Source organism: Anomaloglossus baeobatrachus, chromosome 12 (genome assembly GCF_048569485.1).
Source record: "Anomaloglossus baeobatrachus isolate aAnoBae1 chromosome 12, aAnoBae1.hap1, whole genome shotgun sequence".
NCBI lineage: Eukaryota > Metazoa > Chordata > Amphibia > Anura > Aromobatidae > Anomaloglossus > Anomaloglossus baeobatrachus.
In genome coordinates, this window is record NC_134364.1 from 119,390,474 (window position 1) to 119,412,820 (window position 22,347).

General features: G+C 49.7%; 1 protein-coding gene across 1 annotated transcript in view; it reads right to left on the minus strand.

The window, feature by feature from the left end:
* Positions 1 to 22,347, minus strand: part of PPP1R14D (protein phosphatase 1 regulatory inhibitor subunit 14D) — a 28,692-nt gene that overhangs the window by 892 nt on the left and 5,453 nt on the right. The window contains exons 2-4 of the mRNA XM_075330218.1: positions 9,196 to 9,285; positions 2,882 to 2,914; positions 1 to 70 (exon numbers count right to left, since the gene is read on the minus strand). The exon at positions 1 to 70 is cut by the window's left edge and continues 892 nt beyond it. Of these exons, the coding sequence (XP_075186333.1) occupies positions 2 to 70; positions 2,882 to 2,914; positions 9,196 to 9,285 (192 nt within the window). The 3' untranslated portion in view covers position 1. The remainder of the gene's footprint in view (positions 71 to 2,881; positions 2,915 to 9,195; positions 9,286 to 22,347) is intronic.

Sequence of the window (22,347 nt, forward strand, 5' to 3'; positions counted from 1 at the left end):
GTCATTTGTGCTGTAAGTCTGAGAGTTTCCGCAATCCTTTTAGACGCTCCAGCAGCTCCAACGTAAATTCCTGAAATGGAAAACTGGATTTAGCATTTTTTTTATCATACATTAATCGACAAAGAAAGTTTTGTTCAGTAAGGGCCGTTAAGAAACGCCGATCGATTATAAAACGGTCGATAGGTGATCATTTACTGGAAGTCAACAAATTCCCGATGGGAGCAGAAAAGAGTTGGTGCGACACCCGGTCAATTAGCCACATCTGTAATCTGTTGGCACTGCACGGGAGCCCTGAAGACCACTTCTTGATGGCATCTGCGGCTCACGTGTCATGATTCATGTATGGCTCTGTCCTGCCTCCGGGATTTAGGTCCCTTGAGGAGGGCCTGTTTGTTCTGGCCTCGTTCTGGGGGTCGCACCGCCATATCTTGGTGCTGCTACCTCCGGGACACCGCCAGTGATATTTTCGGCTCTGCTGCGTGCACTGTTCCTGAGAGAAGCTCTGTTTCTTGTTCTGCTACCTGGTATTGTTCTTCCCGAGTTTCGTCCCTAAACCCAACCTGACCTGACCTCTGTTTCCCTGGCCTGTCCTGACCTCGGTCCCTCCTGCCTGTCCTGAACTCCATCCCTCCTTCCTGACCTTACCTCCACCCTCCCGTCTTCTGGACTCCGGTCTCCTGTCCTGTGTCTTCTCCTCCCTCCCATGTGCTTACTTGCTCTCCCGGTATCCAACCTTGGCTCTGATCTTTGACTTTGGCTTGTTTTCTCCTCGGTTCAGATGCGACATCCCGGCATTGACCCTGACTAATCACTATCCCTACTCTAATTTTAGGGATCTCTTGTGGGCTTCTGTCTTACTGCACTCAGGAGTTCTCTTTCTACCTGAGTCTCAGCACCCCCTAGCGGTAGTTTGACATCACATTTGATTACCCGGCCCGGCACAACGTCACCTGTGCATCATGCCACAAAGATGACATCCCGCCAGGCCAGGTTAAAAGAAGAGATGGAAATACCGTTAGGCAGAGGTGGTTCCTGTCTAGCCATAACAAATTTATTGATGTGCCAGGGTCTTGCGAATCCATTTGTACCAACTCTAACAGAACAATTGTTTGGAGACCCCATACTGTATTGTTTTCAGCCCATACCGATAATTTTTCTGCTGGCTTAAACAATCCAATCACCCAATAACCGAGCATTTTGCTTGTTGGGTAGTTATTTTATTAAGGGACTCTGTCGGCACAGAAATGACTGTTCAAACCAAGCACAGGCGTTTGGTGCACCCTTGGTGTGGCTAAATATTTTAAGTGCACCTTCCCACCTGCTTGTTTTCCATCTATCTCCGCCTTTACGTCACCACCGGAGTCCGCTCCAGCGACTTCTGCTCCGATCACCAGGCGACGCCGTGTTCCTGCCGTGGATGGTGCTGGTGATGGGAGAGGAGTCGATGCCAGCGGCACCGGTGGGCGCAGGCTCCGATCATCCACTGGGCTGGGTTATCATGGGATCTGCAGTACCACTGGCTGACTGTGGGTGGCGTGTGTCTTCCAGCTGAAGTTGCCAGCGTTCAGCTACAGCCAATGAGACACCACACCCTTCTTATTCCCCCTCCTGTCTGCTGACCACTGCCAGAGATAGTTCTGATTTCCTGGCTCCTGGTCCGCCCTATTCTGTTTTGTGATTCCTGTGTGCTGACTTCTGCGTGTTTTCTGACTACCCTTCTGCCTGCTGTTTTTGTACCTCGCTGCCCGATCCGGATTTGACCTCTGCTCCGTTTTCTGATTACGTCCTTGCCTGCTGATTCTGTCCCTGTTCTGCTATTCCTGGTTTGACCCTGCCTGGTGACTACTCTCATCGGACTGCAGCCTTCCACAGGTAGTGATCTCCAGGGCCCTGTGTAATTCCAAATCCCTGTATAGGGGTTAAAGGGTTTCAGGGTTCTGGGGGTCCTGCTTGGTGAGTGGCTTCCCTCTAGTCTGTCCATTACATTCCCCCTGAGTCTGTTGATCCAGGCAGGCGTTACACCGCCCTTCTCTGACTCTATGAGGCCAGAGCTGTCAATCAAAGAGGAGAGGATGGAGATAGAGGGAAAACAAGCAGGTGGGAAGGTGCACTTAAATATTTAGCCACACCAAGGGTGCACCGAGTGCCTGTGCTTAGTTTGTACAGTCATTCTGTGCTGACAGACTCCCTCTAACAACTGCGCTTGGATGTTTGCTGATTGTTGGTGCAGCTTAATACATCTTTAAGGCTGCATTCACATGTTGCATTATTTTTTTGCTGCCATCAACGTATCATAGAATCGCAACGTTTTCTCCAAATATTGGAAAATTGCAAATCAGGTAATGTGACGGCAGCGTAAAAATCCAATAGGCAAAATACAAATAATACTCAGATCATTGCCCCGTGGGGTCCTCCGTTCTATTGAGTATTAGCAAAGATTTCCTATCACCTTTTTTTCCAGGCAGGTAAGGCTTCGTTCACATGGTCCGTGAAAAAGTGGAACTTTAAACTGACAGTATTTGCAGCAATGTAATTTAATTTGGCTTTTCCGATGGCAATTTTTTTAACATGGACTAAATGTCAATGGATGAGTTGCCTATTCAAGCCGATTGGTGCACAAAAAAAACCATCAGATCCCAAGTGGATCATCTGTTTATCTTCTGATTGTTACAGATTCATTGCCTTTATTACCATAGGAAACGGTATTTGGTCATAGGTATATTATGTATTGCATAAAAAGTGCCGCAACAAGCTCTATCCTTCTGCAAATTGGTGGTGATCCTAAAATCCCATCACAATTAATTGAAATGTGATGTAATATGTTGATAGCAAATTGCAGTGCTGTAATATTACTTTGCATGCTGATGGCGGTGTTACTCACTTCTGTGGGTCTGGTACACTCCTGAAGGATGTCCTGAGGATAAAAATAAGAACTATTGAGAAGACAGATATAAAAAAGAACAATGCTCCTGTTATTGTCTGCAGCGCTGACATCATGTCGACAGCCAATCAGTCGGGTAAGCGGCTAGTGCCGTCTACTCGGGCAGAGTCGCTAAGTTATTGGCCGCAGAACTGTCATGATGTCAGCGCTGCAGGTGATAAACATCAGGAACAGCAGCAGAGATTCAGCACTGGGCTGTCACAATGACTATGGGATAGCCGGCAACCGGGGCTGCTAAGCTGTTCCTCAAACTATGGGAACTTATGTTATCCCTAATCTCAGGGATACTCCTAAAGGTGGAGATGTCTGAGTCTCCTTCCTGACCCTGCTCTTGAAAGGGAAGTAGTGTGTAGAAACCCACAGATAAAGACAGGCAAGGGAAAACTAAATCTCTATCACTCAGCACGCACACACACAAAGGTAAAGACAATAAGAGATTCAGAAAGTACAAAACAACAAGTGTAAACTCCACAATTGCAAAAAAAACAATAAGCACAACTTTCAACAGAGAGTATGTGACACCACACCGCACAGACCATAATAGAATAAACTATAGCAGGCGTGGGTACAATGATTCTACCAGCATAAATAGGAGGAGAGCAGATGTGATAGGTGTGATGCTAAACTGATGCAGTTCAGGGCTGAACCACCAGGTGTCGCCCAAGCACAACCAGATAGGATCTAATAGAAGAAAACCCTAGGTGGCGCAGAACCTAGGGGAGAGTAATCAAACAGGCCGAGGTCGATGCACTGAAAGGTAAGTGTGACGCTCCTGAGGCTTCAGTCGCCACAGAGGTACTGCACCTTATCCAAAGGTGTGGTATTCCATCCTGGGTATGGAGGAGGTCACCACAGGTTCATGCAAAGAACAACAACCTCACTCCGAAACACCTCATCAAACATGGCAAGGGAGTGATTATACCCGAAGCCAGGCCGGGGTGGAGTTTTTTTTAGAGTGGGAACATTCAGTTTGTGTGGAGTGTGGAGGAAGAAGGAGGAGAGAGGAGCAGTGGAGGAGCAAAGACCCAAGGCCTGGAGCTGGTACCACTCGGTCCGGGCACAGACAGAAGGGGTCCATGAAGACCATGGGAAGTGCAACATCTTCCCGTGGACTTGTTCCACATAGAATTACAGGTGGAAGGACTTGGCCGCAACTCGGGGACTGGTCCCTGGGCTAGAGGAGAAGAACCTACGTACTCCACTAGGAAAACCAGCGGCTGAGGTGACAGCAAGCACTGAAGCCACATCCGCACACAAATTCACTGGAAGGTGACCCTAAAGGACCAAGGGATAGAGTTTCACGCCACCCAACAGAGTCCACGGGCACTGGCACAGGGTTCAGTGAGCAAGGGCGCAAGGCAGGAGGGCGAAGCAAGCGCAGGAAGACGACCAGGGAAGGTACACTTAAGAAAGGTGCACCGGACAAGACCTCCGAACTATCTGGGATCGGCTGGAGCCCATCACAGTGAATCTTGGCACTCCAAGGGCGGTCACTGGCATGTTGTGTTACCTTGGAACCTGCTACAGTGAGTAAAAACCTTGAAACTGCATCCCTGTGTCGCTCCGTTATTCACCTGCGCCTCCGGCCCTGCAGCCCCCGCCATCACTGACTACTACTCCCATCCGCCCTGGGGTTCAGCTCTACATGTGGAGAGCTACATCATCTAAGCTGCGTCACCATCTGCCCCGGGGAGCCCCATCTTGCAGCGGCAGCACCTAACTTGCCGTAAATGTGGCGCCCCTGACCTGGTCAGGCGCCACTGAGTACTGCAGCCCTGCAGGGTCATTACTTTCAGGTAATCCAAAGGCTGGAATAGGGTGTGTACGCACAGACACATAGCAACCAGGTCTCCCACACCTTATAGGGGACCCTTGGGCAGACCCAAGAGGGGGCTTGCCTCCACATCTCATCTAGGGGTGTAGGGGAGGGGCTGGAAGCTAAGTTGCAGTGGCTGTCAGGAAAGTAGGAGGAGCTAGCCAGTCTGGTAGTGCAGAAGCGCAAAGTGTGGCCTGAGAGAGGGACGCGCGCGAACACGCTAGTAAAACCCTGCACGTGAAGTAGTCGTTAGCGGGGGAGAACGGTCATCAGCAAGTCAGTCAGAAAGACACCTGAAGAGAGGTGGTCGAGTACAGGGAATCCTGGTGACTAGGCACGCACGGGGAACAGGTCCCTAGAGTAGACGTCTATTAATTGATCTGCTAAACTTGCCGGTGAGGGGAACTACAAGAACCTCACCAACCAACTAGAGTCTGAGCCTCAGCAGCAACGAGGGGGACCATAAGGGGGATCGAGCCTGGAGCCATCTCCCTTGGTCCACGCTGCCGGCAAACGATCCAAAAAGGGGAGAAAAGGCAGTAGCGACTTCCCTGGATGAATCCCACGGTACTTCAAGTCAGGGGTTATCCGAAACAAGAAGTGCTAGGAAGGCGAGTTAACGATTACCCTTAGACCGGCCTAAAGGATACCTGGTTCCACCTGGTTTATCTCCGCATCGCCCGGGTTACCTCACAATACCATCAAAAAGTGAGTAAAGAACAGTTGAAAGACATCTTGGACTGAGACTGAGTTATTCTGGGACCTGTTGTTCCACACACCCGATCCCCTTGTGCCAGCCTCACTCACGGGAGGCTATACCATCAGACTGCAGACTCCATCAGCCCCAGACGCTCATTTAAACCTGCAGTGGCGGTCACCCATATCCCTGACCGCACACCGTGAGTGGCGTCACGACTCCTACATATAACACTGACATACCTGTTGCCAGAAATACCCAAGAGGTGGAGACCCCGTGGAGTCCCTGAAGGTGGATCGATGTCCCTGGGGCGACCGCTGCAGGTGGGCAACACACATACCACAGGTGGCGTCATGAATAAACTGTCTCATCCCCTTCCTATTCCCTAAACAACACCGTCGGGGTCATGGAACCGGGCCACGCTACCGCGGCGTGCCGGAGCCAGACCCGTGATCTGATAACCAGTCACCCAGGCCCCGGTGCGGGCGTGTCATAACATTAGGACAAACGGAAAAACCGAGACAGAGTCAAAGCACAAGCCAAAGTTGGTACACAAAGGGAGTCAGTCAGTAGGAAGGGATTAACTAAATAAGCGGGATGGGAATGAGAGGAGAAGGTGGGTAACACAGAGGGAGGTAAATGGAGGGAGTAGGACAGAACACCGGGAAGAGCAGAACAGAATTAGGGGATGAGATGGAGGGGGTCACGGGGGAGGTCAGGGAATGCAAACACGGGCAGAGGGAGGAAGTCAGGAGAGACAGAGGAGGGGAGCAGTAGCGGGACAGGATCAGGGAAGACACAAGCAGATCAGAGCCGGGTACTTGCCAAAACTGGAAATATCACTGGCAGCGCAGCAGCCACGGCTCCGTAATAAAGCAGAGGGGGTCCAAATCGAGGTCTGGAGGAACCCACCCATGGGTCAGGGATAGGCCGAAAACCCGGAGGGGACAAAAAGGGTAAGTCAGCTCTGCTAGAAACTGGCTCTGCAGGACGGTGGACGATGCAGAGCATGGTCATGACAATAGGTTTCCCCCACAACATATGATTAAAGTAACAAGTAGACTGCCAGACATGAACTCTTGCTAGCCTGCCTGTGAATCAGCAGACAGCAGGTCGATGCCCGAGTCTGCCTGTGTTGATCCAAGATTTCAGAGAAATCTTTGGGTGGAGTGTCAGAATTGAGCAGAACCCAATGCCACCATGACAGTCAGCAAAGTTTGTGCAAAACGCTATGTGACATGGACCCAGGGAGAGTGAGTAGCCGGAAAACCCCCTTAAAAAGTCAATTCCCATTTTAATATATACAGTGCTTTGTGAATGTATTCGACCCCCTTGAATTTTTCAACCTTCTCCCACATTTCAGGCTTCAAACATAAAGATAAAAAAACGTTAATGTTCTGGTGAAGAATCAACAAGTGGACACAATTGTGAAGTTTAATTAAATTTATTGCTTATTTTAAACTTTTATAAAAAATAAATAACTGAAAATTGGGGCGTGCAATATTATTCACCCCCTTTAAGTTAATACTGTGTAGCGCCACCTTTTGCTGCGATTACAGCACAAGTCGCTTGGGGTATGCTCTGCCACAACACATCAGACTCTCTCCTACCTTGACAAGCTTCATAAGGAACCTGAAGACCCACCTCTTCCGACAAGCCTACAACCTGCCATAACCCTCAGTCTGATACAGCGCCGCACAATCAGCTCTACCCTCACCTACTGTATCCTGACCTATCCCTTGTAGACTGTGAGCCCTCGCAGGCAGGGACCTCTATCCTCCTGTACCAGTCTGTGCCTTGTATTGTTTATGATTATTGTACTTGCCCCTATTATGTATACCCTTTTCACATGTAAAGCGCCATGGAATAAATGGCGCTATAATAAATAATAATAATAGTACAGTATGTCTCTATCAGTTTTGCACATGGAGAGACTGAAATTCTCGCCCATTCTTCCTGTGTAAACAGCTGGAGCTGAGTGAGGTTGGATGGAGGCGTTTGTGAACAGCAGTTTTCAGCTCTTTCCACAGATTCTCGATTGGGTTCAGGTCTGGACTGTGATTTGGCCATTCTAACACCTGGATACGGTTATTTGTGAACCATTCCATTGTAGATTTTGCTTTATGTTTGGGATCATTGTTTTGTTGGAAGACAAATCTCCTTCCCAGTCTCAGGTCTTTTGCAGACTCCAACAGGTTTTCTTCAAGAATGGTCCTGTATTTGGCACCATCCATCTTCCCATCAATTTTAACCATCTTCCCTGTCCCTGCTGAAGAAAAGCAGGCCCAAACCATGATGCTGCCACCACCATGTTTGACAGTGGGGATGGTGTGTTCAGGGTGATGAGCTGTGTTGCTTTTACACCAAACATATCATTTGGCATTGTGCCCAAATAGTTCGATTTTGGTTTCATCTGAGCAGAGCACCTTCTTCCACATGTTTGGTGTCTCCAGGTGGCTTGTTGCAGACTTTAAATGACACATTTTATGGATATCTTTGAGAAATGGCTTTCTTCTTGCCGCTCTTCCATAAAGGCCAGATTTGTGCAGTGTACGGCTGATTATTGTCCTATGGACAGACTCTCCCACCTCAGCTGTAGATCTCTGCAGATCATCCAGAGTGATCATGGGCCTCTTGGCTGCATCTCTGATCAGTCTTCTCCTTGTGTGAGATGACAGTTTGGATGGACGGCCGGGTCTTGGTAGATTTGCAGTGGTATGATACTCCTTCCATTTCAATGTGATCGCTTGCACAGTGCTTCTTGGGATGTTTAAAGTTGTGGAAATCTTTTTTGTAACCAAATCCGGCTTTAAACTTCTCCACAACAGTATCATGGACCTGCCTGTTGTGTTCCTTGGTCTTCATGATGCCCTCTGCTTTACACAGAACACTGAGTCTATCACAGAGCAGGGGCATTTATACAGAGACTTGATTACACACAGGGGCTTATATTTATCATCATCAGTCATTTAGGACAACATTAGATTATTCACAGATCCTCAATCAACTTCTGGAGTGAGTTTGCTGCACTGAAAGTAAAGGGGATGAATAATATTGCACGCCCCAATTTTCAGTTTATTATTTTTTACAGTTTAAAATAAGCAATAAATTTCCTTCATCTTCACAATTGTGTCACTTGCTGTTGATTCTTCACCAGAACATTAACATTTTTATCTTTATGTTTGAGCCTGAAATGTGGGAAAAGGTTGAAAAATTCAAAGGGGCCGAATACTTTTACAAGGCACTGTAGGTATTTCCAAATAGAGCCTGTAAATAAAAGCAATTTTGCAATGTATTGCTTATTAAAATTTCCAGCCGTTTTACAGATAGTAATACTTTTGTTTACAGCTTGTCGTCTAGGAGACCGACCACCGCCGCTGTGTAGCAGGGGTGGCCAAACGTGTTCTATTTCTATTAAGCTGGAAGCTGACCAGATTTGCTGCAGCACTCTATCAGCTCCTAATCCCTGCCAGCATCAGTTGGAAGGTGGTCGGTCTCCTAGGCAACAAACGGTAAACAAAACAAAAAGTGTAAATATCTCAAGAACAGCTGCAAATTTTAATTAGCAGTAAATTGCAAAAGTGCTAGTCTTTGCAGGCACTATCCCATAATATAATATCCATCTATGACGATGGGAATAATTGCATAGCATTATTACTAAAATAATTTGGATCTGGGAATTATAATATAAATATATAATTTGTTTTTTGTTTTTTTTTAAATAAACTGTAGATCCAATACCTGAAGTCTAGATTTTTTCTCCTCAAATGAAAGATCCAGTAGATCATCAATATCAATGTCGGGCTCTGCAGCTTCATCCCGCAGCTCCTCCTGTTAAAGGACATGTAGCGCAAACATGTAATTTTGATTGCTAGCAGAGCGTACGAGTTACTTTTATTGGAGAAACAAAATACTGGTCTGTTAGTCATTTTATATACTGTAGGTTATAGACATTGAAATTTTTTTTTAATAAAATATATATTTAAAGGGATTGTCCGGGACGCCATCCAGACCATCTCACGTTTTCCCGAGTGCTCCGGTGTTCTCGATGAGAGCTGACAACAGACAGGTTTGGCATTGACTTATATATGGGAGAACAAAAGGATCGTCAGTCGGATATTGGACACACTGGATCCCCAACTCTCTCAATAATAATAAGATGTCACCTACAAGGTACCTGGATGATTGTTTTTTTGTGATACTAACGTAGGGTCTATATTCCGATGATAACTAATAACAACTCCCCATATCTCTTTGCTATTGTTGAGGACATACAGGGAGTTGTAGGTTCATGTGATACAATTGTATACGGGGCTCTTATGACAATACAATTGATCGTTGTACTAAGCTTGGTGATAGATCTATGTAATAATGATGGTTCTGGTGATGTATTCTTGCACTGATGGTGATACTGCATTTCTGTTCTGATGGTGCTTGTAGTGATGTACTCTTGTACTGATGGTGTTTCTAGTGTTTTATCCATGTACTGATGGTGATTCTGGTGATGTGTCCATGTACTGATAGTGGTTCTGGTGATGTATTCCTGTGCTATTATTGGTTCTGATCCTGTAAACATGTAACAATCCATAATATAAGTTAATTACTACATCTGTACTTACTGTTTGTTAGGGGGATGTATTATAAAAATGCAGCACTGTAGCATGTGTAGCACCCCTGAGCCACACAGAGCACTACTAGGTAGCGCATCCTCACCAGGATGCAGGGCGTATCCCCAGGAACCTGGAACACCAGTGCCAGTAACACCTAAACACACCAAAATCCCAGTTTCCACTCCACACCAGGGGTCATTGGCTAGTTGGACACAAGGGCATGGCCACCTAGAGGGCGGAGCCAGACCAGAGGGACTAGACAACCTGGTGGGAGGGGACAGTTAGTACAGAGTAGAGAGTGAAAGTTGAAAGAGGTGCCTGAGAGCTGGGTCGTGTAGTGACCCAGGGGCACAGGAGAGTGGTCGCCAGGGCGGGTTTCAGATGGCCTCGCAAATATCTGCACAGTGAGGGGACCTTCACGGACCTTACTGACCCACAGATCCAGTGACACCAGCAGTAAAGCAAGGATCAGGGTTCGGGACACAAACCAGCCCTCCAGGGTCCACACTGCCCGCCGTACGGACAAGGAGACTGCCACAACAAGGGACAGTTGGGCCCCAAACCACATGAAGCTATGGGGACCCAACCACACTGAGAGTGCCGGGGACAGAGCAACCGAGTCATCGACTGGCACTGGAACTATAGGGACCTGAACCGCCCGTCTGAGGGTCAAGAGTGAGTAGAGACTGTTAACTACAACCATGGTGTGGCCTCCTTTATTACCGGTGAAAGTCTCTATTATACAAACCCCCAGGCTCAGCCCTACCTGCGGAGGGCCTATCACCACAGCTGCCATCACCACCAGCTCTAGGGGTAACCAACTCAGCAGCAGCGGCTCCACCCTATTAACCGCAACCCGCAGGTGGCGTCACACCAATGACTTTAATCTCCCCTGTAAATACTCCCCATTAAAAAGCCCCCAGGGCACGGGACCGGGCAACGGCCACCAAAGTGATATTCCCCAGTGGTAAACCTCCTGGGACTGAGTACCCCATTCCCTGGGCAACACACATGAAAAATCTTAAGAGTGTAATATACTCACTGTAAGGTTTCAGCTCTGCTTTCTGGTACCAGCAGTCATCACATAACCACTCATGCTATTTCCATATATACGGTCACTTGACAACTGGCCTCTTTTCCTGCTTTTCTCTATGAAGTTGAACTATGATGTAGTTTTTCCCTGAACATTGAGAGAATTAGGAAGAGCAGCTCGTTGGCATGTGACTAAGGGTATGATTCCACTTGCGTATGACTCGTGCGAGTCTTGCATCAGTATCACCCGGCACGGCGCACACTCTCCTGACAGGAGCGGGTTGGCTGCATGTATTTCCATGCAGCTGAGGTGATCGTGTCTGGAGAGTGTGCGCCGTGCTGGCTGATACTGATGCAAGACTCGCAGGAGTCATACGCAAGTGGTACCGTACCCTAAGGCAGAGGTCCCCAACTCCAGTCCTCAAGGCCCACCAACAGTGCAGGTTTTTGGGATTTCCTTAGTATTGCACAGGTGTTAATGTAATTACCTGCCCAGGTGCTGGTTCCAACAGCAGTGCAATGCTAAGGAAATCCTGAAAACATGCACTGTTGGTGGGCCTTGAGGACTGGAGTTGGGGAACCCTGCCCTAAGGGGTACTTTGCACACTACGACATCGCAAGCCGATGGTAGCGATGCCGAGCGCGATAGTCCCCGCCTCCGTCGCAGCTGCGATATCTTGTGATAGCTGCCGTAGTGAATATTATCGCTACGCCAGCTTCACACACGCACATACCTGCCCTGCGACATCTCTGGCCGGCGAACCGCCTCCTTCCTAAGGGGGCAGGTCGTGCGGCGTCACAGCGACGTCACACGGCAGGCGGGCAATAGAAGCAGAGGGGCGGAGATGAGTGGGACGTAAACATCCCGCCCACCTCCTTCCTTCCGCATTGCCGGTGGACGCAGGTAAGGTGACGTTCCTCGCTCCTGCGGCTTCATACACAGCGATGTGTGCTGCCGCAGGAACGAGGAACAACATCGTAACATCGGTCCTTCCGAAATTAGGGAAATGACCGACACTACACCGATCATACGATTTCGACGCTTTTGCGCTCGTTAATCGTATCAAAAACGATTTACACACTACGATGTTGACTGCGACGCCGGCTGTGCGTCACTTTCGATTTGACCCCATCGACATCGCACCTGCGATGTCGTAGTGTTCAAAGTACCTCTAAGTGTGCAAATTGCATATGGGTGGTCTCATGAGGTCGACTCAACCATGTAAACTGTGCATAGGAGGGGGTGCCAAACTGAATTCTATGAACTCTCTATGCTACCACATGACTACCACAGGGCAGACCCCTCTGAGTTGTAAACTGAGCAATAACCATGTGAATATTATCAGATTTTTGCACTGATTACAATTTCATCGACTTTACAAACTAATAGTAATGAGGAAGTAAAATAGATAAAAAACATTCTAATTTGCGGAGCTCAGATAGGAAAGAGCAAAGTTGAAGAATGCGTAAACTCTTTTTGAATTGTGGCTAAGTTGAAGCCTGGCCTGCAAAGAATGCAATCATACAATGATTTCTCAAAATGACAACATCAATAGAAAATAATAGCACATATTCATATACAGCTGTCAAGCATAAATACATGTATAATGTGTTCCGTGTTATTTATTAACATTAAACTTCATACCTGTCACATGGTCAGAATCACTTTTAAAGAACCAAGCAAAAAACCTATGATACACCTATGACAAATTTTTGCAGGGAAAAAAATACAGTAATACCTCCATACAGTGTACAAATAACACCACTATAAAGTGCCCACATAATACCGCCTTATAATGCAAACATGCTGTACATCCACATGACCGCTGCAGCCAATCTCTGGCCTGTATGTATAGCATGAGAACAGTGATTGGCTGAAGCTCGCACAATGGTTCACAACATGTGACTTTGCAGAAAAGTAAACAAATAACAGTAAAGGTGCCACCGAAGCTGCATGAGGGGAGCTGCAGAAATCACTCCATGGGAGTGCCTGGAAGTGGGCAATACCTGGTATCACTAATTACCTTTCCCAGAAATGATGTGGTATATTTGTGATTTTTTTTTCTATAATATATTATCACAAAATCAATTTATTGTTTTTTTTTTTACCACCACATCATCTTCATATTTCTATAGTTTAAATAAGGACCTTTATTAATTGTTAGGGCCAGATGGATGGGCAGACCCGGGAGGTGGATCCACTGGACCGAACTCCCCGAAGAGGGAACGGAGTCTGGTAGCCGGAGCACTTTAGGTAGCAGAACAGTCCGTGCACTTAGAACACAATGGAGAAGTCCCTGGGACCACGGGGTCACTGATGGTGGTCCGGGTGACGGAGCTCAGGTTCGGAAGCCGGGATGATGTCAGGCGGGGTCCGGAACCGTAGGAGCGAGATGGCGGGTCACCGCAGGGAACCGGGATGGTACGGACTGTCAGGATGGTAGATAGGCAGCGTTCGGGGTTTGAGATACAGCAGGACCGGATGGCAATGCAGAATCGGCTCTAAAAGAGAGAGAGGTAAGTATCTCACAGGAACACAAGGAGACCCGACTCCTAGCTTGGGAAACACGAAGAACAGGCCCCGCCCCCTTGGACATTAATCCCCTTTATACCCTGTACCTGTGTACATCATTTCCTGTCAGTGGACACTGGCCCTTTAAGAAAGGGTCAGTGACCGCGCGCGCGCCCTAATGCGCATGCGCGCGACCCGGGTGCCAGAAGCCAGGGCAGGAAGCTGAGAGGAGGAAGCAGCAGAGCCGGCCAGGGGCTGGGAAGCCGACGGGCGCCGGGAGCGGGGACCAGGAGGCCTGGGAAGCGCGGCAAATGGAGGCTGGAGAGCGGGGAGCGTGGCAGGTGAGCCGGGGAGCGGAGCAGAGGACCCGGGGAGCGTGACAGTACCCCCCCCACGCCCCCCTCCCCGCAACCGGGACAGGAAGGCACGGATCAGCGGAGTACCCACATTCTCCTTGGGCTCCCAGGACCTATCCTCAGGACCATACCCTGCCCAGTCCACCAGGAAGAACTGTCGGCCTCGTACGGTCTTCATGGCCATGATATCCCTTACCGCATAGATGTCGTCCTCAGCAATAGGAGGAGGAGCCGGACTGGCAGCAGCGGAGAAGGGACCAAGGACAACCGGCTTGAGCAGGGAGACGTGGAAGGAGTTGGGTATCCTCATCGTGGCCGGAAGCTGCAGTTTGTAGGAGACCTCATTGATCTTGCCGATGACTTTAAATGGTCCGATGTAGCGAGGTCCCAGCTTGTAGGATGGTAACTTCAATCGGACGTACTTGGAAGCAAGCCAGACGAGATCTCCCGGAGAGAAACATGGAGGATCCAGACGTCTCTTGTCCGCGTGTCTCTTCATCCGCAGGGATGCACGTGCAAGGGACGCCTTAACTGAGTCCCAAATGGTTGTAAAGTCACGGAGTACTGCATCAGCAGCAGGGATGTCCGAGGAAGAGGATACAGGCAATGGGACAGATGGCTGAAGTCCGTAGACGACATGGAAGGGAGAACAGGAGGAGGACTCACTGACGTGGTGATTATGGGAGAATTCAGCCCAAGGAAGAAGTGTGGACCAATCGTCATGATGGGCGTTGACGTAGTGACGTAAGAAAGAGGTCAATATCTGATTGACCCGTTCCACTTGGCCGTTCGACTGAGGATGGTAGGCAGAAGAAAAGTCCAGCGTTACTCCCAGATATTTACAGAGAGCCCTCCAGAAGCGGGAGGTGAACTGAGTTCCTCTGTCGGACACAATGTGTGATGGAAAGCCGTGCAAGCGGAAGATGTGATGTATATAGGCGTCCGCAAGTTTCTGGGCAGAGGGCAGTCCAGCCATAGGGACGAAATGGGCCATTTTAGTGAACCGATCCACCACGACCCATATGACTGTGTGTCCGGAGGACAATGGCAAGTCCGTAATAAAGTCCATCGCAATGTGTTGCCAGGGAACTGAGGGTATGGGCAGAGGCAGTAGACGGCCATATGGCAGGTGTTTGGGCGTCTTGTTCCTGGCACAAGAAGAGCAAGCAGAGACAAAAGAGGCGACGTCCGTGCGAAGGGATGGCCACCAGTAATGACGTACAATCGCACTCCATGTTCTCTTCTGACCAGCATGACCGGCTGTTTTCGAGGCATGGCCCCAGTGTAGCACTTTATGCCTGTCTGTCTCAGAGACATAGGTCTTCCCGGGCGGTATCTGGGCCAGGGTGACAGGAGCCACCGGAATAATCTTACTTGGACAGACGATGGGTTGGGATGTCTCCTCTTCCTGCTCCATGGGCATGAAAGACCTAGACAAGGCATCAGCGCGTACATTCTTGTCCGCTGGTCGGAAATGGAGCTGGAAATCGAACCGGGCAAAGAACAAGGACCACCTGGCTTGCCGGGGGTTCAGTCGCTGAGCAGACCGCAGGTATTCCAGGTTTTTGTGGTCCGTGTAAATAATGACGGGGTACACTGCTCCTTCCAGAAGATAGCGCCATTCCTCCAGAGCCAGTTTGACTGCCAATAGCTCTCGATCACCGATGGTGTAATTGCGTTCAGGGGCGGAGAAGCTCTTGGAGAAGAAACCGCAAGTTACCATCTTCCCGGAGGAGGACTTCTGCATGAGCACTGCTCCGGCTCCTGAGGAGGAGGCATCCACCTCCAAGGTGAACTGGCGGTTTAACTCTGGACGGTGGAGTACAGGAGAGGAGGCAAAGGCTCGCTTTAGAGAGCCAAACGCGGCGTCGGCCGCAGGTGACCAGTCCTTTGGATTAGCCCCCTTCTTGGTCAAGGCGGAGAGAGGAGCAGTCAGAGCAGAGAAGTGAGGAATGAACTGGCGGTAATAATTGGCGAATCCCAGAAAACGTTGGATTGCCTTCAGTCCAGAAGGAGGAGGCCAGTTGAGAATGGCAGAGACCTTCTTTGGGTCCATCTGCAGTCCGGTCTCGGTGATGAGGTAACCCAGGAAGGGGAGAGAAGACTGTTCGAAGACACACTTCTCGTACTTGGCGTACAGACGATTCTCTCAGTCTTTGTAGAACCAGTTGCACGTTCTCTCGGTGGGTCTGGAGGTCCGGAGAGAAGACAAGGATGTCATCCAGGTATACCACCACACAGACGTAGAGAAGGTCCCGGAACACGTCGTTCACTAATTCTTGGAAGACGGCTGGTGCGTTACACAGGCCGAAGGGCATCACGCAGTATTCATAGTGCCCATCACGAGTGTTGAACGCGGTCTTCCATTCGTCCCCCGAGCGAATACGGACCAGGTTGTAGGCACCCCGAAGATCCAACTTGGTGAAGACACGAGCTCCTCTAAGCCGATCAAACAATTCGGGGATGAGCGGCAGGGGGTACTTGTTTTTTACGGTAATTTGGTTCAATCCCCGGTAGTCTATGCATGGTCGTAGGTCGCCCTCTTTCTTCTTTACGAAGAAGAAGCCAGCTCCAGCAGGAGAGGAGGATCTCCGAATGAATCCCTTAGCCAGGCTCTCTGTGATGTATGTAGACATGGCCCTTGTTTCGGCTGGAGACAATGGATATATCCTTCCTCGAGGTGGTGTAGTTCCCGGGAGCAGGTCAATGGCACAATCGTAAGGACGATGTGGCGGAAGTACCTCTGACTCCTTCTTATCAAAGACGTCCACGAAGGACCAATAGGCTGAGGGTAGTCCCGGTAGGGTCTCTGGTACCGGAGGTCGCCGGATGGGTTTTATGGTCTTCAGACAGGTGTCATGGCAAGAAGACCCCCATCGAGTGATATCGCCAGTGCCCCAGCTGACTGAAGGTTCGTGTGTCCGCAACCAAGGAAGGCCCAGCAGGATTTGATGTGACATGTGAGGGAGGACGTAGAGAGCGATGTTCTCGGTGTGCAGAGCACCGATACGCAGTTCAAGCGGCTTGGTGAACCAGGAGATGGTGTCAGAGAGGGGTCTCCCATCCACAGAGGCAATCACAAGAGGTTTGGCGAGTGGAGTAAAAGGCACCTGGTATTTGTCCACCGTGGCCTGCTGGATGAAATTGCCTGCTGCCCCAGAATCGAGGTACGCCTCAGCCGTAAACCGCGTCTCTCCCGTTGTCACTTGCACAGTCCATGTAACCGGGTCTGAGAGAGTCCCAGCACCTAGGGTGGCCTCTCCTACCAACCCTAGGCTTTGGAGTTTCCCGGCCTCTCTGGACAGGCGCGTAGCAGGTGTGTGCCCTCTCCGCAGTAGAAGCAGAGACCCTTGGCGAGTCGCTCTGCTCGACGTTGTTCAGACTGTCGCACACGGTCGATCTGCATGGGCTCATGGACGGAGGCACCAGAGGTCGTTGACTGGAGTACGGCGGGCTTCTGTGGAGGAGAGGCATGCCGTACCGGACGTCTCTCACGGGACACCTCTTTGGACCGCTCCTGAAAGCGAATGTCCACTCGAGTCGCTAGGGTAATCAGGGCGTCCAGGGTGGACGGTACGTCACGTCCAGCCAGCTCATCTTTGATTCGACCTGAGAGTCCTTCCCAGAAGGCGGCGGTTAGGGCCTCGTTATTCCACCCGAGTTCCGAGGCCAAGGTGCGGAAACGGATGGCGTATTGACCCACCGTCAGAGTTCCTTGACGTAACCGGAGAAGAGATGAAGCAGACGCGGAGGCGCGTCCTGGCTCGTCAAAGGTGCCGCGAAAGGCCTGCAGGAACTCTTGGAGGTTCTTGGTCATAGGGTCCTCCTTCTCCCACAAGGGGTTCATCCACGCCAGTGCCTCGCCCTCTAGGTGAGACATTATGAAGGCGACCTTGGCTTGGTCGGAGGCAAACAAATGCGGCAACTGCGTGAAATGAAGGGAGCATTGGTTTATAAACCCCCTGCAGGTCTTGGGATCTCCGGCGTACCGGGGTGGTGAAGCCAAACGAAGTCTGGAAGCATCCGAAGAGGCTGCCACGAGAGCGGGAGCCGTGGATTGACTAGTGGAGACCCGGGCGCTGAAGATGTGACCGAGGCTTGTAGCGTGTTCAGGCGGGCGTCCACGGAAGTCATAAAGTTCAGCATGCGGGTCTGGACTTCACGCTGGCGTTGGAGTTCCTCTTGCAAGGCCGCTAGTGCTTCGGCGGGATCCATGGCCTGTTCTTACTGTTAGGGCCAGATGGATGGGCAGACCCGGGAGGTGGATCCACTGGACCGAACTCCCCGAAGAGGGAACGGAGTCTGGTAGCCGGAGCACTTTAGGTAGCAGAACAGTCCGTGCACTTAGAACACAATGGAGAAGTCCCTGGGACCACGGGGTCACTGATGGTGGTCCGGGTGACGGAGCTCAGGTTCGGAAGCCGGGATGATGTCAGGCGGGGTCCGGAACCGTAGGAGCGAGATGGCGGGTCACCGCAGGGAACCGGGATGGTACGGACTGTCAGGATGGTAGATAGGCAGCGTTCGGGGTTTGAGATACAGCAGGACCGGATGGCAATGCAGGATCGGCTCTAAAAGAGAGAGAGGTAAGTATCTCACAGGAACACAAGGAGACCTGACTCCTAGCTTGGGAAACACGAAGAACAGGCCCCGCCCCCTTGGACATTAATCCCCTTTATACCCTGTACCTGTGTGCATCATTTCCTGTCAGTGGACACTGGCCCTTTAAGAAAGGGTCAGTGACCGCGCGCGCGCCCTAATGCGCATGCGCGCGGCCCGGGTGCCAGAAGCCAGGGCAGGAAGCTGAGAGGAGGAAGCAGCAGAGCCGGCCAGGGGCTGGGAAGCCGACGGGCGCCGGGAGCGGGGACCAGGAGGCCTGGGAAGCGCGGCAAATGGAGGCTGGAGAGCGGGGAGCGTGGCAGGTGAGCCGGGGAGCGGAGCAGAGGACCCGGGGAGCGTGACATTAATAAGGACGCTACTTATGTACTACAGGAAAAAAATAATGTCCCTTATATTCCTTTTATGGTTCAATACATTTTATTGTTTATAAAGAAATATATTGAGTTTTAAAAAAACAACAACAACAACCAAAACAAACAAACAACAACTAAACATTCAAAGCAAAACTGAAACAAGTTACTGTATTTGGTGTTTTTTTACATCGATATTGAAGCTTTATATTCCAGTGGGATTATTGTCCTAAAATATAGTCTTTTTTTGTACAAGCTAAAAATATTAAAGGGGTACTCTTATATTGATGGCCTATCCTTAAAAGAGATCATTTATACCAGATCAGTGGGGGTCCGTTGACATTACTGTGGAACTATGATCACGTTGAATGAGGCTATGGGTTTATTATATAGAGGACTATGGGGTATGTATTATATTATATGGAAGACTGTGACAGGTGCATTATACAATATCGAGGACGTGCATTATAATATATGGGGGACTATGGGGTGCACTATACTATATGGAGGATTATGGGAGTACATTATAACATATGTGTCATGCTCCCTGGGTCCCGGTGCCGCCTGTCACTCACCGCTCTGGTTCCCGGTTCTTCTGCCCGCGGATGCCCTCCTCACTCTCCCTCCTCTGTGTCCTCCATGCCTCCTGCCCGCCGGTCCCGGCGCCTCCCTGTGACCCAGGACGCTCTGTCTGGTCTCCATGCATCTCCTGCACCGCTTCTTGCCCTGGTCTCCGGCACGCGAGCCTCGCGCATGCGCATTCACTCACCTCTTCTTAAAGGGCCAGCGTCCCGGAAACAGGATATCGTCAAATTCAGGTACAGGGTATATTAGGACTTCGTTTCCATGTGGGCGGTGCCTGATCAACGTGTTCCCATAGCTAGGTGTTCAGGTCCCTCTGTGTCTTGTTCCCAGATTAACCCTGTCTCTTCCGCAGAGTCCGTCTGCCGTCCTGACCTGGTCCCAGAGTGCCGATTACCCAGGAGGTGTCCCGGTGACTGTTTGCTGAGGATCCCACCATCTCCCGTCAGCCTGAACCCGTCACCTGAACTTTACCTGGAAGCTCCAGCCTGCACGTCCCGCTGGATCTGGACCCCGTCGGCTGTGACTACTCGGTATCTGTACCCGGTTCCCGTCATCTGTCCTGCCTACGGTGCTCGTTGGACTCAGAGACATTCCCGTACAGATCCCTAAAGTACTCTGATCCCGTATCCCTAGTGTTCCGGCTAACGTGCATCTAGGCCCTCCGGTGGGGTGATCGGACAGTCCCTGTATAGGGGTTAGCTCCGGGTTGCCCCTCTGGGGAAGTCCGGTGCATGGCCCAGTGAATCCACCACCAGGACGTAACAATATGGAGGACTATGGGAGTGCATTATCCTATATGGAGGATTATGGGAGTACATTATAACATATGGAGGACTATGGGGGTGCATTAGACTATATGGAGGACTATGTGGGGTCCATTATAAGATATTTAGAGGGCTATTTTATTGCCATTATTCATATGCAATTATACATGTGGGGTCCATCATACTGTATGGTGGGCTGTGGGTGCCATTATATTGTTTGGAGGGCTGGTGAGAGCCTTTATAAAGTATGGAGGCCATTATACTTGGGGCTATGGGGGGGGGGGTTGTCACAGTTGCCGATTATACTGTGTTGGGGGTCACTATACTTTGATTGGGGTAGTTGAGGGGGTTACCCTAGGGTCATCATACTATGCATGTGGAGGGCACTGGTGACGTATCATACAGTGTTTGTGGGGCACTTTTGTTAGCATTATACTTTATGGGGCAATGAAAGGGGAACCTAGGGGCTTGAATAGGAAGAAAATTATTTTGTAAAGGCTGAAAAGTTGGGACATATGCTATTATGTGACCCAACAGAATATTAACCCCTTCACCACCAATGATGTTTAGGTACATAATTGGTCATGTCCCTTTGATGTGGGCTCGCGCGCTGAGCCTACATTATTTCCCGCACATGTCTGCTGATCTGATCAGCAGACATGTGCAGCTAACAGGCGCGGGTGGATCTGAGATCCGCCAAAGTGTGTTAACCCGTCAGTTTGCACTGTCAAACTCTGACAGCGAGATCTAACGCACTCGGGCGGGGATCGCGCCTTTCCCCGTCACTCGATCCTGGGGCTTTTATGAGTTGTCTTGACAGCCGGGGGTCAGCTGATGAAAAAAAAGTAAAAATGACAAAATTAAGGTTTTTTTGGGTTGTGGCAACATTGCAATACAATGGAATAACAGGCAATCGAAACATCGCCTCTACCCAAAAATGGAATAATTAAAAACCTCGGAAAATGTTTTTTTCACTACTTAGATAAAAGTAAAAGTATACATGTCTGGTGTCTCTGAACGTGTACAGATCTGGGGAAAATTAATGCCAGGTCAGTTTTACCGTATCGTGAACTTGATAAATCACCTCCCCTCTCCCAAAAACACTTTTTTTTTGCAATTTCCCCGCACTTGGAATTTTTTTCCCATTTTCCTGTAAAATATTGAGCAGAATGAATGGTGTCATTTACATCTCTTCCAGCAAAAAACATATGGCTATATTGACAGGAAAATAAAAAAGTTATAGCTCTTGGAAAAAGGGGAGAAAAAACGAAAACAAAAAACAGAAAAAAAGGTTATTATTATTATTATTACTATTATTTAGGCCTCTTTCACACGCACGTGCCTCCGGTACATGTTTGGCAGTTTTCTCACGTACCGGAGACACGTACACACGTAGACCTAGGTATTCCTATGGTTTTGGACACGCGTAAGTATTTGCGCACGGAACATGTGTCCGTTCTGTACATACGTGTGTTTTTCACGCCGACATGTCCGTTTTCTCTCTGGCATCACGGGTGTCACACGAAACGCAGACGTGTCACACGTAACACACACAGACCACACAACAGATGTGTTCCGTGTGACACGCACCGGAGAGAAGACATGTGTCTATGAGAAAAAAACCAAACCTTTACTCATCTTCTCTAGCCCTGCTGTCTCTGCCGTTGCTGTCACTTGCTGCCGACCGCCGCTCATTATGCTCATTGAATATTTACTTCACTGCGGCCGGAAGCTGCAGCAGCGGGGAGTCGGCAGGACCGGAGACCGAAGATCAGCAACACGGACAGCGACGCCAGGGACAGGTGAGCAGAAAGGTCCCGTTCTCCGTGTGTTATCACGGAGAACACACGGAGAACACACATAGCCCATAAACACGGCTCACGGAGGGCAAAACGCACCTCTGACACGTCCGTGAAAAACGTGCGTGGTTTTTCTCGAACGTGTGAAAGAGACCTTAGGGGGTGAGGGGTAATTAGAACTTCTGCTATGGTACCCCATGATCTCTATGCACACCCCTGGCTATGAGTTTGAATATGTAATGTTTTTTGGCTATTGATTTACATA